At 44.4% G+C, this 16044-nt stretch overlaps 1 protein-coding gene across 1 annotated transcript in view; it reads right to left on the bottom strand.

Annotated features, from left to right (window-relative positions):
• aifm1 (apoptosis inducing factor mitochondrion associated 1) overlaps positions 1-7685 on the bottom strand; it is a 50511-nt gene extending 42826 nt beyond the window's left edge. The window contains exon 1 of the mRNA XM_060832211.1: positions 7535-7685. Coding sequence (XP_060688194.1) covers positions 7535-7622 — 88 coding nt within the window. The 5' untranslated portion in view covers positions 7623-7685. The remainder of the gene's footprint in view (positions 1-7534) is intronic.
• Positions 7686-16044: the final 8359 nt, after the last annotated feature.

Raw genomic sequence — 16044 nt, 5'->3', positions numbered from 1 at the left:
CGATCAGCTAAGACCAAGCCCCCATTTTATCTGAACTTGCCTTAACTTGTTACACCTCTGTCAAACGTCCCAAAAAACCTCCTTTGCTCTCAGGCCAACAACCCCAGCTCCTCCAGCTAACACTGTTCTTTTAATTAATTAATTAGAATTATTAAATTTAATTTCTCAGATTTAAATTTGTGAGATACAACACTGGTGAATTGTTTCCAGCATGCTAATGAATACAAAATAATGAACAATTTACTGATTTATCTGCTCAAGACACTATCCATTACATGGAAGTTCTTTTTTTCAAAATGCTTTGATTTCTCCAGCAAGAATAGCTCTGAATCAAGGGCAATACATAGCTTGATAGGTATTTACAAAATGATGTTTCAAGAATGTTGTTAAAAAGTACTAAAGTACACTTATATCTGACAATTTTGTATTTCATAATTTCTGCAATACATTGACAGATTTTGGGTAGATTTTCATTTTGTACTGGACATGATTGGTTAGGTGCAAAAACAACTATGTTGGACCTAAAAAAAATCAAAGTTCTACAATATGAAGACATAGAAGTTATACTAAGAGTGCACAAAAGTTTATAGATAGGCCAATAGATCTAGCCACTGAAAATTTTCAAATGAAAAGATGGACACAGCACAAATCAGTTATTATAACGTAACACTTTAATACACAGAATACCTTCTAAAAGGTATTTCATGGAATATGGGAGTTGCTGGCCAGCAGTTGTTGCCCATCTCTAGTTACCCTTGAACGGTTTGGCCGTCTAGCCCATTTCAGAGGACAATTAAAAGTCTATCGTAATGCTGTGAATTTGGAGTCATACGTAGACCAGACCTGCTAAGGATGGCGGATTTCCTTCCCTAACAGACATTAATGAACCACACAGAGATTTCCAACATGGTCACTGTGGTTGAGACTAACTTTAAATTCCAGATTTTACTCATGGAATTTAGATATCACTAGCTATTGAGCATGAGCAGGAGCTTCTGGATTACAAATGCTGCAATATGACAACTAGCTTAACATCTGTGGTAGTTAAATTATTTGAGAAGATTCTGAGGGATAAGGTATACATGTATTTGGAAAAACAGGGTTTTATTAGGAGCAGTCAGCATGGCTTTGTGCATGGGAGATCATGCCTCACAGGATTGTTAGAATTCTTTGATGAAGTAATCAGGAAGGTTGATGAGGGCAAGGCAGTAGACGTAGTCTATATGGATTTCAGTAAGGCTTTTGATTAGGTTCCACATGGTAAGTTGCTCTGGAAGGTTAGGTGGCATGGAATCGAGGGGGAGCTGGCAAACTGGATACATAATTGGCTTGATAGTAGGAAGGATGCTCGTCGGACTGGAGGTATGTGCCTCATGGGGTCAATGCTGGGCCCATTGCTGTTTATTATCATTTCAATGATTTGGATGAGAATGCACAAGGCATGATTAGTAAGTTTTCAGACGACACTAAAATAGGTGGTATCAGAGAGAGTGAGGAAGGTTATCAAAAATTGCAGCAGGATGTCAATCAAATGGGCCAAGAAATAGCAAACGGAGTTTAATATAAGTGCGAGGTCTTACAGTTTGGAACGTCAAATCAAGGTAGCAGTTTCGCGGTGAATGGTAGGGCCTTATGAAGTGTAGCGAGCAGAGGGATTTTCGAGTTCAGGTGCATGGTTTTCTGAAAGTAGGGGTATAGGTAGACAGGGCAGTGACAAAGGCTTTTGACACACTGGCCTTCATCAGTCTGGGCACTGAGCATAGAAGTTGGGAAGTTTTGTTGCAGCTGTAAAGGACATTGGTGAGATTGCACTTGGGAATGCAGTGTTCAGTTTTAGTCACCTTGTTATAGGAAGGATGTTATTAAACTAGAAAGAGTGCAGAAGAAATTTACAAGAATGTCACCTAGACCCAAGAGTCTGAGTTATAGGGAGAGGTTGGACAAGCTAGGACATTTTTCTTTAGAGCATAGGAGATTGAGGGGGTCTTATGGAAGTGCATAAGATCATGAGATGCATGGATAGGATAAACGCACTCAGTTGTTTCCCCAGGGCTGGGGAATCGATGAGTAGAAGGCATCAATTTAAGATTAGAGGGAAAGAATAAAGAATTAGAAGAGCAACTTTTTTTACACAGAGGGTGGTGTACAGATGGAATGAGCTGCTAGTGAAAGTGGTTGAGGCGGGTACATTGTCCAAATGCCTTTTAAATTTTGTTAATTACATGGATAGGAAAGGTTTAGAAGGTCAAGTGTAGGGAAATAGGGTTAGTGTGGACGGACATTTTGGTCAGCATGGACCAGTTTGGACCTAAGAGCCTGTCTGTGTGCTGTAGGACTCTGACTCTAGTCACCTTCTCTGCAAAATGAATGATGCGGAAGTGTAACAGGAAGATCAGAAGGACAAATAGAGAGTACATAATATTGAAACTTAAAAATAGAGAGTACATAATATTGAAAAGAATAGTAATACATATTCTTGTAAAAATATAAAGGAACAGTTACAGAGAGTAGGATCACTCAAGAATAAAATCAGACAAAATGTTAAGGATTAAGGAAGCACTTCCCAAATGTTTTCCCACTACGAACATATTTCAAGGTTTGAAAATTGTTGTGAAACTTTGGTGTAGCAGTTGCAAAGCTAGTGGAGTAACCGAGGGAGCAGGGGGACAATGGAGAGCAGGCCTACAAGGATGGCCTAAGTGGGGTGATATATAATAGTAAGTAAAGAATAACTGTTCATATTGCGAAAAGGAATTTTTGGGGAAAAGAAATAAAACGAATGAGGTTATATCACTCGGCTTAGGCACAATGTGATTATCTGTTGACAATAACTGACGAAATAGTGGGCCCTGGCCATAATTTTTAACTAGTAAATTTGGAAACCATACTAAATGATCAGAGCATAGTCAATATAGCTGCTCACAAAAAAACTTGCACTTACTGAGCAACTTTTAAAATCTCAGGAGAATCTAAAGTCTTTTATCGAAAACAATACACTTTTAAACCGTAGCTGTTGTAGCTGTAGGAATTGCAGTATCCAAACTGTACAAAGTATTTTCTAATTAACTTGTTCAGATATCTGGAGCAGGTAGGATGAACCCAGGTCTAACTGGCTCAGAGGTAGGAATATTACCACTATACGACAAGTGCCCTCACCCATGCTGTGCACAGAAAGTCCCAAAAGAGACAATAAAATAAATTATCAGATTGTTGGTACCTGATACTTATGAGTGATAAACAGCAGTTAAAACAGCAATTAAGAAATATTGCACTACTTCAAATAGTGCCATCGAATTCTTTACCCCCACCCGAGAGCAAATCTCCTCAGACCTTATCAAAAGGACACGATACACAGTGTAACACTGTTGCAATGGTGCAAGCACAGATTACGTACTCAAGTACAAGACTGCAGCTTGAATGCATAAATTTGTATTTCAAAGGGAGTACCTTAGAGACTGCTTAAATTTGGAGAAAAAGATAAACTGAGTAACTGTACACTAACATTATTTAGGAGGCACATAAAACAACCATCGTCATTGGAGAATAAAGTATCAGACAAACATATGAAGTTGAGGGTTCACAAGTGTCCCCTGGGTCTAATAGTCTGAGAGCCGCAAGAAATGCAAAACTTGCACTCACACCTCCCCCCTTACTTCTCTCCAAGGCCCCAAGGGATCCTTCCATATCCACCACAAATTCACCTGCACCACCACACACATCATTTACTGCATCCGCTGCACCCAATGTGGCCTCCTCTATATTGGGGAGTCAGGCCGCCTACTTGCGGAACGTTTCAGAGAACACCTCTGGGACACCCGGACCAACCAACCCAACCACCCCGTGGCTCAACACTTCAACTCCCCCTCCCACTCCACCAAGGACATACAGGTCCTTGGACTCCTCCATCGCCAGACCATAGCAACACGACAGCTGGAGGAAGAGCGCCTCATCTTCCACCTAGGAACCCTCCGACCACAAGGGATGAACTCAGATTGCTCCAGTTTCCTCATTTCCCCTCTCCCCACCTTGTCTCAGTCCCAACCCTCGAACTCAGCACCACCTTCCTAACCTGCAATCTTCTTCCTGACCTCTCCGCCCCCACCCTCACTCCGGCCTATCACCCTCACCTTAACCTCCTTCCACCTATTGCATTTCCAACGCCCCTCCCCAAGTCCCTCCTCCCTACCTTTTATCTTAGCCTGCTTGGCACACTCTCCTCATTCCTGAAGAAGGGCTCATGCCCAAAACGTCGATTCTCCTGCTCCTTGGATGCTGCCTGACCTGCTGCGCTTTTCCAGCAACACATTTGCAGCTCTAATAGTCTGAATCTCAGGATCTTAAAATAAGTGGCTGCAGAAATAGTGTATGCATTGGCTATAATCCAAAAAAGAAAAGATTCTAGAATGGTCCCTGCAGGTTGGAAAACAGCAAATGTAATACTGTTATTCACAAAACAAGGGCGGAAATTTTAAGCAGGTAAGGCCTATACTGTTTGGAGTTTTGAAGAATTAAAACATAAAATTCTTGACACAGTAGATACTGAGAAAATTCTTCCCGCCTCCCCATACAGGAATGGAGAATAAAGGGACAGTTTCAGAACAATGTTGCCCACTTAACGTGGAGATCAGATCAGGAGGAATTTCTTTTCTCAGGATCGTAAATCTTTTGGAAATCTGTACCTAATTTGGTTGCACCAAATACACTGATGTTTGAACTAAATACAATTCAGTGGTTATGGAGAATAAGCATCAAAGAGCAACTGAGATCCAAAATTAGATTATTTCATAGTGGAGCAAGTTCATAGTGCAATATGGATCTACTCCTGCTTCTCACGCTCTTATGTAATTGTGAGAAAATTCTTAGAATTGATAATTTAAGATAAAAATAATGAGCATTTAGAAATGTACAAACTAATCAAGAACAGCCACCAAGGGTGCCTACCACTGTGTTTGAAAGGGCTCTTGATTGTCTCCATCTCATGTCTGTTTCACCTTTTTCCCTCCCTCCCTCCTTGACCATGATATATTCCCCCTGTCTTCACCCTCGAGCATCTTCAGTAGATCATCATTCAAATTTCCTGAAGTTCCAGTAGCACGTCACCAGCAAATGTATCTTTTACTCTGCCCCACCACTCTGTTCAATATTCCAAATTGAATAATCCATCTCAGATAATTTGGCACGCTCTTAACACAATCAATTGTTTCTATGGCACGCAACTAAACTTACATCACCATCCTTCCCAATGACCATGAAGCCAAACACCTTGGTAACAGAAATTCATTTGCAATCTAGTATACTGTATACATTGACCAGTGTTTAGTCTCCACTAGTGGTGACAAACTAAATTGCTTTGCAGCACACCAGCGTGATCCTGAGTGCCTGGTTGCTTGCCTTCTTGATTCTGTCTCTCTCCATCCTCACTCTCCTACACTGTTTTCATGAAGCTCAACAGGCATCTCAAGAAAGACAGCCCCGTCTTTCAATTAGACATCCTAATCACTTTGGTCTTAACATTAAATTCAAGATTTTCAAACCATAACCACTACCCTAATCAATTATCCAAAAGTAATGGGATGATAATGGTTCATCTTTGTCATTTAAGATCTTTCGACTCCCTGTATGTGTATCTACTTGTTCCACTAACTCTCTTTCAACTTGCTCATCACCTCTATCATTTCATCCCATCAGAGATCTACAATACAGAAAAAGGCTTTTCATCCCATCACATCTGTGCCAGTCAAAAACAGGTACCGAACATTTCTAATCCCATTTTCCAATACTAGATCTACAGCGTTGTATGCATTGGTATCGTTAAGTGCACATCTAAACACTTTGCAACTGTTGAAGGTTTCTGTCTCTACCACTCTTACAGGCAGCGAGTTCCAGATTCCAACCAGCCTCTGGGTGAACAAAAGATTTCTCACATCCCCTTTAAATCCTCCTGCTCCTCACCTTAAATTTATGCCCCATTCATTGATTTCTCCATCAAGGGGAACGTTTCTTCCTGTTTATCCTAGCTATACCCCACATAACTTATAGATCTGAATTATCCCCCCTCACAATCTCTTCTGCTCTAAGGGAAACAATATTCTGTCCAATCTCTTTATAACAAGGTGTTGCCTAGGCCGGAGAGTTTCAGTTAAGTCTCCTCTGCACATCCCTCTTATAATGTGGATTCTAGAACTATACACAATACTCTAGCCATTACCTGATCAATGTTTTATACAGTTCCAGCATAATCTTCCTGCTCTTAAACTCTCTATTAAAGACAAGTATCCCATAAGTCTTGCTAACCATTTTATCTACATGTCACACTACCTTAAGGGATCACTGACCATACACAGCTTATTCCAATTGATCCTTGGCACTTCAAGGTCCTCACTCATGTATTCCCTTGCCTTGATTGTACACCTTGCATTTAGCCAGATTAAATTCCATTTGCCATTGATCAACACATCTGACCAGCCTATTGTTATATATATCCAGTTATCACCCCACCAATTTTCATAAAGTTTGTAAACTTACTGATTAACCCTAAATCTAAAGATGATGTTACAGTAGGGGGTGGTGCGTACCAAAGTTTAATCATTTATATAAAACATAAACAGCAAAGGCCCTAACACAGACCTCTGGTGGGGCCCCAACGGACACAGATTTCCAGTTGGAGAAACAACCCTCAATCATCACCTTATACTTCCTGCCATTCAACCAACTGCAGATCCAGTTTCCAAATTTCCTTGCATGCCATGGATTCTTAGCTTTGCTAACAGTGTCCCATGCAAGACTTTATCAAAAGCCTTGCTGAAGTCCAAGTAGCCTGAATCAAAAGCACTGCCCTATTCAACACGTTCAAAGAACTTAATTTTTGTTCCAGCCTCCCAACCCCCACTTTCCAGCATGTTTACGTACTTAAACATTGTATTCCTTCCCAGCTTTGTTGAAAGGTTATGGACATAATGTTAGTTCTGCCTCTGTGACCTGTTGAGCACCTTTGTTTTTGTTTTAGTTTCTGCTTCTGCATCACGTCCTGAAGATTTTTTTTGCACGGAATGCGACTTCCCCGTTTAATTTACCTCTTGGTGACACTGACCTTGGACCAGTAAAGAAAATGCCGAATGCCAGAGTTAAGACCTCTGCAGCTTTCAATGGAAACTGGTCATAAAAACTAACAGGAAAGCAAAAAAAATTCGAGACACAGAAATGAGTAGCGCCCGCGGACAGGTATTTTCGTGGACAGATCCGCTTGTAATAGTTAAGTGGGCAAATGCAAAGAGCAAACAGATCACCCTGAAAGGCACAGGTTGCAACTTCTAGATTGTAGCCTACCAAGGTGAAGGGAAGGGTGCACGGAGCACATGCCCGCACCAACGGGACAAATATTGTGCTTGGCGAGGGAGGAGGCCACGGCAACGGAAAGTTTGACCCTGTGGAGGTTCCCACGACCTTGGCCCAGCGGCATGAGAGCAATGCAAATGGGCAGAGAGCAACGCCGCGGCCTACAGGGGCGCCCCGCCAGACCCCCAGCCCCGCTCACCTCGCCTCCTGGCGCTACTCCTCACCAACGCGGACGCCGCTCCGCCCAGCGGCACCAGCCGCTGCCACACCGCCGCGGACCGTAGCATGGTTCCGGCTCGCCGTCTCCACCAAAACCGCCCCTCCCGCGGCCACACAAGACACAAACCCACCTCCCCTTCCCTTCCCCTCCCCTCCCCCGCCCTCGCCTCAGCCGGCTCACCGACTCTGCGCAGGCGCCGGTCAGACACGTCTGCGGCTCCCCCACCAGGGGAACACTCGCGGCCGACAGAGGGCGCTGTCACAGGTCCCACCCCGGGGAAGGCTGCAGGAGAAACAGCCACAAAGTTGCACCAAAGGGAAGCAAGTTAAAGTTTGCTAAGGTGCCACATGAGGGGTTAGTATGGGATTGGTGTACTGACATGGGTAGATCACTGGTTGGCAGACAGGAAACAAGGAGCAAGAACAGAACAGGTATTTTTCTGAGTGGCAGACAGTGACTATGGGACACCGCAGGTTTTAGAACTTGGAGTAAAAAATGAGGTCTGCAGATGCTGGAGATCACAGTTGAAAATGTGTTGCTGGTTAAAGCACAGCAGGTTAGGCAGCATCCAAGGAACAGGAAATTCGACGTTTCGGGCATAAGCCCTTCATCAGGAATCAGATGAAGGGCTTATGCCCGAAACGTCGAATTTCCTGTTCCTTGGATGCTGCCTAACCTGCTGTGCTTTAACCAGCAACACATTTTCAACTTTTAAAACTTGGACCCCAGTTGCAAATCGTTCTGCAATGACATGCGTTTCGTTAACATGAATTCACTGTAATGCGACTGATGAATTGGGATCATCGTCCTGAAGAAGGGTTAGGCCAGGAACATTGACTTCTCCTTCTTCTGATGCTGTCTGGCTGGCTTGCTGCGTTCTTCCAGCCTCCTGCCTGTCTACATTGGAATCCAGCATCTGCAGTTTTTTTTTGTCTCTGACATTGTTTCTAAAGTATGACCTTTTATAACGTGTGCGTTGGCAGTAACGCGAACACACTGCCAACACTTGAAACTCTGTTTCTAAAGCGCGATTTTTCTATAACAAGAATGCAACTATCATGTTATAGAAGAATTACCTATATTCACAATAAATGTTAATGATTTGGATAAGGAAACTAAATGCCCTGAATACAAAGCTAGCTGGGAGGGAGAACTGTGAGGTGATTGCAAAGATGCTTAAGGGTGATTTGGACAAGTTGAATGAGTGGACAAATGCATGGCAGATAATGTATTATGTGGATGAGTGTGACGTTATCTACTTCAGTAGGAAAAACATTTTCATCTGAGTGGTAAATTGGGAAAGGGTGAGGAGCAACCAGACACCAGTCACCCCCATCACAAAGGACTCAAAGCCCTCCGCTTCTTCCTTTCCCACCATACCAACCAGTACCCTTCCACTGACACCCTCCTTCGACTGACTGAACTGGTCCTCACTCACTCTGAACAACTTCTCTTTCCAATCCTCCCACTTCCTCCAAACCAAAGGAGTAGCCATGGGCACCCACATGGGCCCCAGCTATGCCTGCCTCTTTGTAGGATATGTGGAACAGTCCATCTTCTGCAGCTACACTGGCAACACGCCCCACCTTTTCCTCCGTTACATCGATGACTGTATCGGCGCTGCCTCGTGCTCCCACGAGGAGGTTGAACAGTTCATCCACTTTACCAACACCTTCCACCCCCACGTCAAATTTATCTGGACCATCTCAGACTCCTCACTCCCCTTCCTAGACCTCTCCATTTCTATCTCGGGTGACCGAATCAACACAGACATTTACTATAAACCGACCGACTCCCACAGCTACCTAGACTACACCTCCTCCCACCCTGCCCCCTGTAAAAATGCCATCCCATAGTCCCAATACCTTCGTCTCCACCACATCTACTCCCAGGAGGACCAGTTCCAATACCAAACAACCCAGATGGCCTCCTTCTTCAAAGACCACAATCTCCCCCCAGACGTGATCGACGATGCTCTCCACCGCATCTCCTCCACTTCCCGCTCCTCCGCCCTTGAGCCCCGCCCCTCCAATCACACCAGGACAGAACCCCACTAGTCCTCACCTACCACCCCACCAACCTCCATATACATCACATCATCCGTCGTCATTTCTGCCACCTCCAAACGGACCCCACCACCAGGGATATATTTCCCTCCCCTCCCCTATCAGTGTTCCGAAAATACCACTCCCTCCGTGATTCCCTTGTCAGGTCCACACCCCCCACCAACCCAACCTCCACTTCCGGCACCTTCCCCTGCAACCGTAAGAAATGCAAAACTTGCGCCCACACCTCCCCCCTTACTTCCCTCCAAGACCCCAAGGGATCCTTCCATATCCGCCATAAATTCACCTGCACCTCCACATATATCATTTACTGCATCCATTGCACCCGATGTGGCCTCCTCTATATTGGGGAGACAGGCCGCCTACTTTCAGAGAACACCTCTGAGACACCCGGACCAACCAACCCAACCACCCCATACACTTCAACTCCCCTTCCCACTCCACCAAGGACATGCAGGTCCTTGGACTCCTCCATTGCCAGACCATAGAAACATGACGGCTGGATGAAGAGCACCTCATCTTCCACCTAGGAACCCTCCAACCACAAGGGATGAACTCAGATTTCTCCAGTTTCCTCATTTCCCCGCCCCCCACCTTGTCTCAGTCCCAACCTTCGAACTCAGCACCACCTTCCTAACCTGCAATCTTCTTCCTGACCTCTCCACCCCCAACCCCCACTCTGGTCTATCACCCTCATCTTGACCTCCTTCCACCTATCGCATTCCCAATGCCCCTCCCCCAAGTCCCTCCTCCCTACCTTTTATCTTAGCCTTCTTGGCACACTCTCCTCATTCCTGAAGAAGGGCTCATGCCTGAAACGTTGATTTTCCTGCTCCTTGGATGCTGCCTGACCTGCTGCACCTTTCCAGCAACACATTTTCAGCACCAGTCACTGAAAGTAAGCATGCAGGCATAGTAGCAGTGAAGAACGCAAATGGTATGTTGGCCTTCATGGCGAGAGGATTATTTTTCTTTAATGTGGTTGACCAAGCAAAGCTTGTGCATTTGATGACTATTTTATGCCCATGAAGATAGCATCTTTGTTTGCTTCTCTGGCAGCATAACATGGACAGTGCTCAAAACCTCCTTGACTAAGGTGATCTGGTGCTTGTTATTAGTGAATCAGGTGATGCATTCAATCATGTGGACAATGCGGAAGCTATCGACATTCATGACCTTCAACAAAATTCAGATGAAAGGTCAACCTGGATCAGCCCCCAGTATATGATGGCTCAGTAGTTAGCACTGCCACCTCACAATACCAGGAACCTGGGTTAGATTCCAGCCTTGAGCAACTGGCGGTGTGGAGTTTGCATATTCTCCCTGTGTCTGTATGGGTTTCTGGGGATGTTGCCAGGGTTGGAGGATTTGAGCGATATGAAGAGGCTGAACAGGCTGGGGCTGTTTTCCCTGAAACATCAGAGGCTGAGTGGTGACCTTATCGAGGTTTACAAAATTATGAGGGGCATGGATAGGGTAATTAGGCAAAGTCTTTTCCCTGGGGTCAGGGAGTCAAGAACTAGAGGGCATAGGTTTAGGGTGAGAGGGGAAAGATATAAAAGAGACCTAAGGGGCAACTTTTTCATGCAGAGGGTTGGACGTGTATGGAATGAGTTGCCAGAGGATGTGGTGGAGGTTGGTACAATTGCAACATTTAAGAGGCATTTGGGTGGATATACGAATAAGAAGGGTTTGGAGGGATATGAACCGGGTGCTGGCAGGTGTGATTAGATTTGGTTGGGATATCTGGTCGGCATGGATGGCTTGGACCGAAGGGTCTGTTTCCATGCTGTACATCTGTGTTGGTTAGGTGTATTGACCATGCCAAATTTCTCATAGTGTCCAGCAATGTGCAGGCTAGGTGGGTTACAACATGCAGAGTGACAACGTCTGGGTGGGATGCTTTTTGGAATGACACTTTTTGGAGGGACGGTGTGGAAGTGATGGGCCAAATGGTTTTCTTCCACAATGTAGGGATTCTACAGGTAGTATTATTTCGGAGTCTTCCTCTGCCTCTTGGATGGTTTCTTGATTACTACATGACCATTTCGGTGCCTTTCGGGACACAGTGCCCTTTGCCACAGTTGCTGACTTATTCGTGGTGTCTGATTTCACAGGAACAGAGATGTCTTGCTGCAGTTGTACAGAGCCTCAGTAAAGCAATACCTGCAGTGTTGCGTACAGTTTTGGTCTCCTTTCTGAGGAAAGATGTTCTGGCTATGGAGGAAGTGCATTGAAGTTTTCCCAGTATAATTCCTGGGATGAGAAGACTGACAAGAAGCTGGATTGTGTTTGTTCAATGTGTGCAGGAGGGTTTCCTGACACAATATGTAGACAGGCCAACAAGAGGTGAGGCGATACTGGATTTGGTTCTAGGTAATGAACCAGGCCAGGTGTTAGACTTGGAGGTAGGTGAGCACTTCAGGGACAGTGACCACAACTCAGTGACTTTTAGTCTAGTGATGGAGAGGGATAAGTGTACACTGCAGGGCAAGAGTTATAGCTGGGGGCAGGGAAATTATGATGCGGTGAGGCATGACTTAGGATGCGTGGATTGGAAAAATAGGCTTCAAGGGAAGAACACAAATGATATGTGGAGAGTGTTCAAGGAACAGCTAATGGGTGTCCTTGATAAGTATGTACCAGTCAGGCAGGGAGTAAAGGGTCTTGTGAGGGAGCCGTGGTTTAATAAGGAATTGGAATCCCTTGTGAAAGGGAAGAGGGCGGCCTATGTAAAGATGAGGTGTGAAGGTTCAGTTGGGGCGATTGAGAGTTATAAGGTAGCCAGGAAGGATCTAAAGAGAGAGCTAAGAGCAGCGAGAAGGGGACATGAAAAGTCCTTAGTTGGTAGGGTTAGGGAAAACCCAAAGGCTTTCCATAGGTATGTCAGGAATAAAAGGATGACTAGGGTAGGTATCGGTCCAGTCAAGGATAGTAGTGGGAAGTTGTGCGTGGAGGCGGAGGAGATTGGAGAGACACTAAATCAATATTTTCGTCAGTATTCACTCAGGAACAGGACATTGTTGCTGATGTGAATATTGAGTCGCAAGTGATTAGAATGGATGGCCTTGTGGTATGTAGGGAAGAAGTCTGGGGAATACTGGAAAGGATGAAAATAGATAAGTCCCCTGGGCCTGATGGCATTTATCCTAGGATCCTTTGGGAAGCTAGGGAGGAGATAGCGGAGCCATTGGCCTTGATTTTTATGTCGTCGGTGTCTACGGGAATAGTGCCAGAAGACTGGAGGATAGCGAATGTGGTCCCGTTGTTCAAGAAGGGGAGTAGGGATAGACCTAGTAACTATAGGCCAGTGAGTCTCACTTCTGTTGTGGGCAAAGTCTTAGAGAGAATTGTGAGGGATAGGATTTATGAACATCTGGATAGGAATAATGTGATCAAGGATAGTCAGCATGGATTTGTGAAGGGCAGGTCGTGCCTCACAAACCTTATTGAGTTATTTGAGAAGGTGACCAAGGAAGTGGACAAGGGTAAAGCAGTAGATGTGGTGTATATGGATTTTAGCAAGGCGTTCGATAAGGTACCCCATGGTAGGCTAATGCAAAAACTACGGAGGTATGGCATTGAGGGTGCATTAGAGGTTTGGATTAGGAATTGGCTAGCTGGAAGGAGACAGAGGGTAGTAGTTGATAGTATAGGTTCATCTTGGAGTGCAGTTACTATTGGTGTTCCACAAGGATCTGTTTTGGGACCATTGCTGTTTGTCATTTTTATAAATGACCTAGAGGAGGGGCTTGAAAGCTGGGTGAGCAAGTTTGCGGATGACACGAAAGTCGGTGGAGTTGTGGACAGCGAAGAAGGATGTGGCAGGTTACAGCGGGATATAGATAAGTTGCAGAGCTGCACAGAAAGGTGGCAAATGGAGTTCAATGTAGCTAAGTGTGAAGTCATTCACTTTTGTAGGAGTAACAAGAAGATGGATTACTGTGCTAATGGTAGGCTACTTGGTAGTGTGGATGAGCAGAGGGATCTTGGTGTCCATGTACACAAATCTCTGAAAGTTGCCACCCAGGTAAATAGTGCTGTGAAGAACTGGGCTTTATTGGTAGAGGAACTGAGTTCCGGAGTCCTGAGGTCATGTTGCAGTTGTATAAGACTCTGGTGCGGCCTCATCTGGAGTATTGTGTGCAGTTTTGGTCGCCATACTATAGGAAGGATGTGGAGGCATTGGAACGAGTGCAGAGGAGGTTTACCAGGATGTTGCCTGGTATGGTAGGAAGATCGTATGAGGAAAGGCTGAGGCACTTGGGGCTGTTCTAATTGGAGAAAAGAAGGTTTAGGGAAGATTTGATAGAGGTGTACAAGATGATTAGGGGCTTAGATAGGGTTGACAGTGAGAACCTTTTTCCGCTAATGGAGTCAGCTGTTACTAGGGGACACAGCTTTAAATTAAGGGGTGGTAGGTATAGGACAGATGTTAGGGGTAGATTCTTTACTCAGCGGGTTGTGAGTTCATGGAATGCCCTGTCCGTAGCAGTGGTGGACTCTCCCTCTTTATGGTCATTTAAGCGGGCATTGGATAAGCATGTGGAGGTTATTGGGCTAGTGTAGGTTAGGTAGGCTTCGGTCGGCGCAACATCGAGGGCCGAAGGGCCTGTACTGCGCTGTATTTTTCTATGTTCTATGTTGGATGGATTATGACTATATTCACTGGAGTTTGGAAGAATGAAGGGAATCTTATCGAAGTCTATAAAATTCTAACAGTGTTTAGTATAATGGAAAAAACATTAATGTAAAACATGCAAAAATTATGTTCTCATGATTGTGGAGTCTAGTGACAGGAGCCACAGTTCATGGATGTGGTGTAGACCATTTTAGTCTGAAGTGAGAAGAAATTTCTTCATCCAGAGAATGGTGAGCTTGTGAAAATCCCTGCCACAGAAAACACGGGAGGTCAAAACATTGATTATTTACAAGAGAATTTAGATATAGAGCTAAAGGGATCAAAGGGTAATGGGAGAAAGTACAAACAGTGTATAGAGTTGAATAATCAGCTGTGATCATATTGAATGTCAGAGCATGTTTGAAGGGCTAAAAGCCTTACATCTGCTCCTATTTTCGATACTCTTCTGTTCTGTAAGCTGTAAAAATAAGTTTAAAAACATTAGTGAAAATTTACTCCTTCAGAATGACAGCTTTCCCCAGAAAATATTTCATGTTAGTTTCTACCCAGAAACAACAGGTTTTTAATTCACTTGTGGAACATGGGCTTTGCTGGCTGGCTGACATTTATTGTCCATCCCTAGTTTTGCCTTTGAGAAGGTGGTTGTGAGCTGTCTCCTTGAATCACTCCAGTCTATGTGCTGTAATTATACCCATAATGCTCTTAGGGAATTCCAGGATTTTGACCCAGCAAAATTGCTCAATAAAGATTATGCCAAAGCTTTCATCTCACACTCATCAAGACAAATCAATAAACCAAATTTCAAAGATCAGATCAATTTAGATTGTAGGAGAAAAGGGTGCTGATTGATTGTCAATTTGACACAGCTTGGCTGAGGAATACCAGGAAGGCTCAAGGCCTAACTCTATTCTTTTTGCAGACATTTAAATTTTTTTTAAAATTGTTTAAACAACATTGAAATGTGATTAATGCCTTGAAAACATTTATGGAGCCAACATTATACAGCACGGAAACAGACCGTTCAGTCCAACTCATTCATGTCGACTAAATACCCTAAATTAATCTAGTCCCATTTGCCAGCACTTGTCTGTATCTCTCTCAACCTTTCCCATTCATATACCCATCATGCCTTTTAAATATTGTTACTGTACCAGTCTCCACAACTCTGTCTGCCAGCTCATTCCATACAAGCACCATCCTTTGCGAAAAATGTTGCCACTAAGATCCCTTTGAAATCTTTCCCCTCTCACCCTAAACTTATGCCCTCTAGTTTTGGACTCCCCCATACGGGGGAAAGACCTTGATTATTTACCCTATCCATGCACCTCATGATTTTATAAACCTCTAATAAGGTCACTCCTCAGCCTCCAACGCTCCAGGGAAAACAGTCCCAGCCTGTGCAACTTCTCTCTTTGGCTCAAAACTTCCAACACCTGGCAACTCTTTGCAATTTCATTACGCAAACTAATTCCCACTTGGGTCATTGCTTTCCTTTTCTCTCTCTTTAATGTCCTGGTGTTGCTCTTGTACTACCCCTTCCAGCCTTAAGGAAACATAAATGGAGAGGTGGCAAACTAGTGGTAAAGTTACTGAATTACTAAAAACAGTTACATAGATAAATGCTGGAAGGAGGGTGGCAGGGAACAAGGGGGGTTGATGAAGGGTTAAAAGAGAGGAAATGGTCTGAGTTGTCCCCAGAGGGTAGTCAGTCCCGCCCCGTCCTGCACCGCCCCCAATGCGCAGGCTCAGCCTTTGCCCGGGTCTCGAGCAGTGACAGTTAG

Source organism: Hemiscyllium ocellatum, chromosome 11, assembly GCF_020745735.1.
Source record: "Hemiscyllium ocellatum isolate sHemOce1 chromosome 11, sHemOce1.pat.X.cur, whole genome shotgun sequence".
Classification (NCBI taxonomy): domain Eukaryota; kingdom Metazoa; phylum Chordata; class Chondrichthyes; order Orectolobiformes; family Hemiscylliidae; genus Hemiscyllium; species Hemiscyllium ocellatum.
The sequence above is the reverse complement of the archived record's forward strand: the minus strand, read 5'-3'. Positions and strand labels throughout refer to the sequence as shown.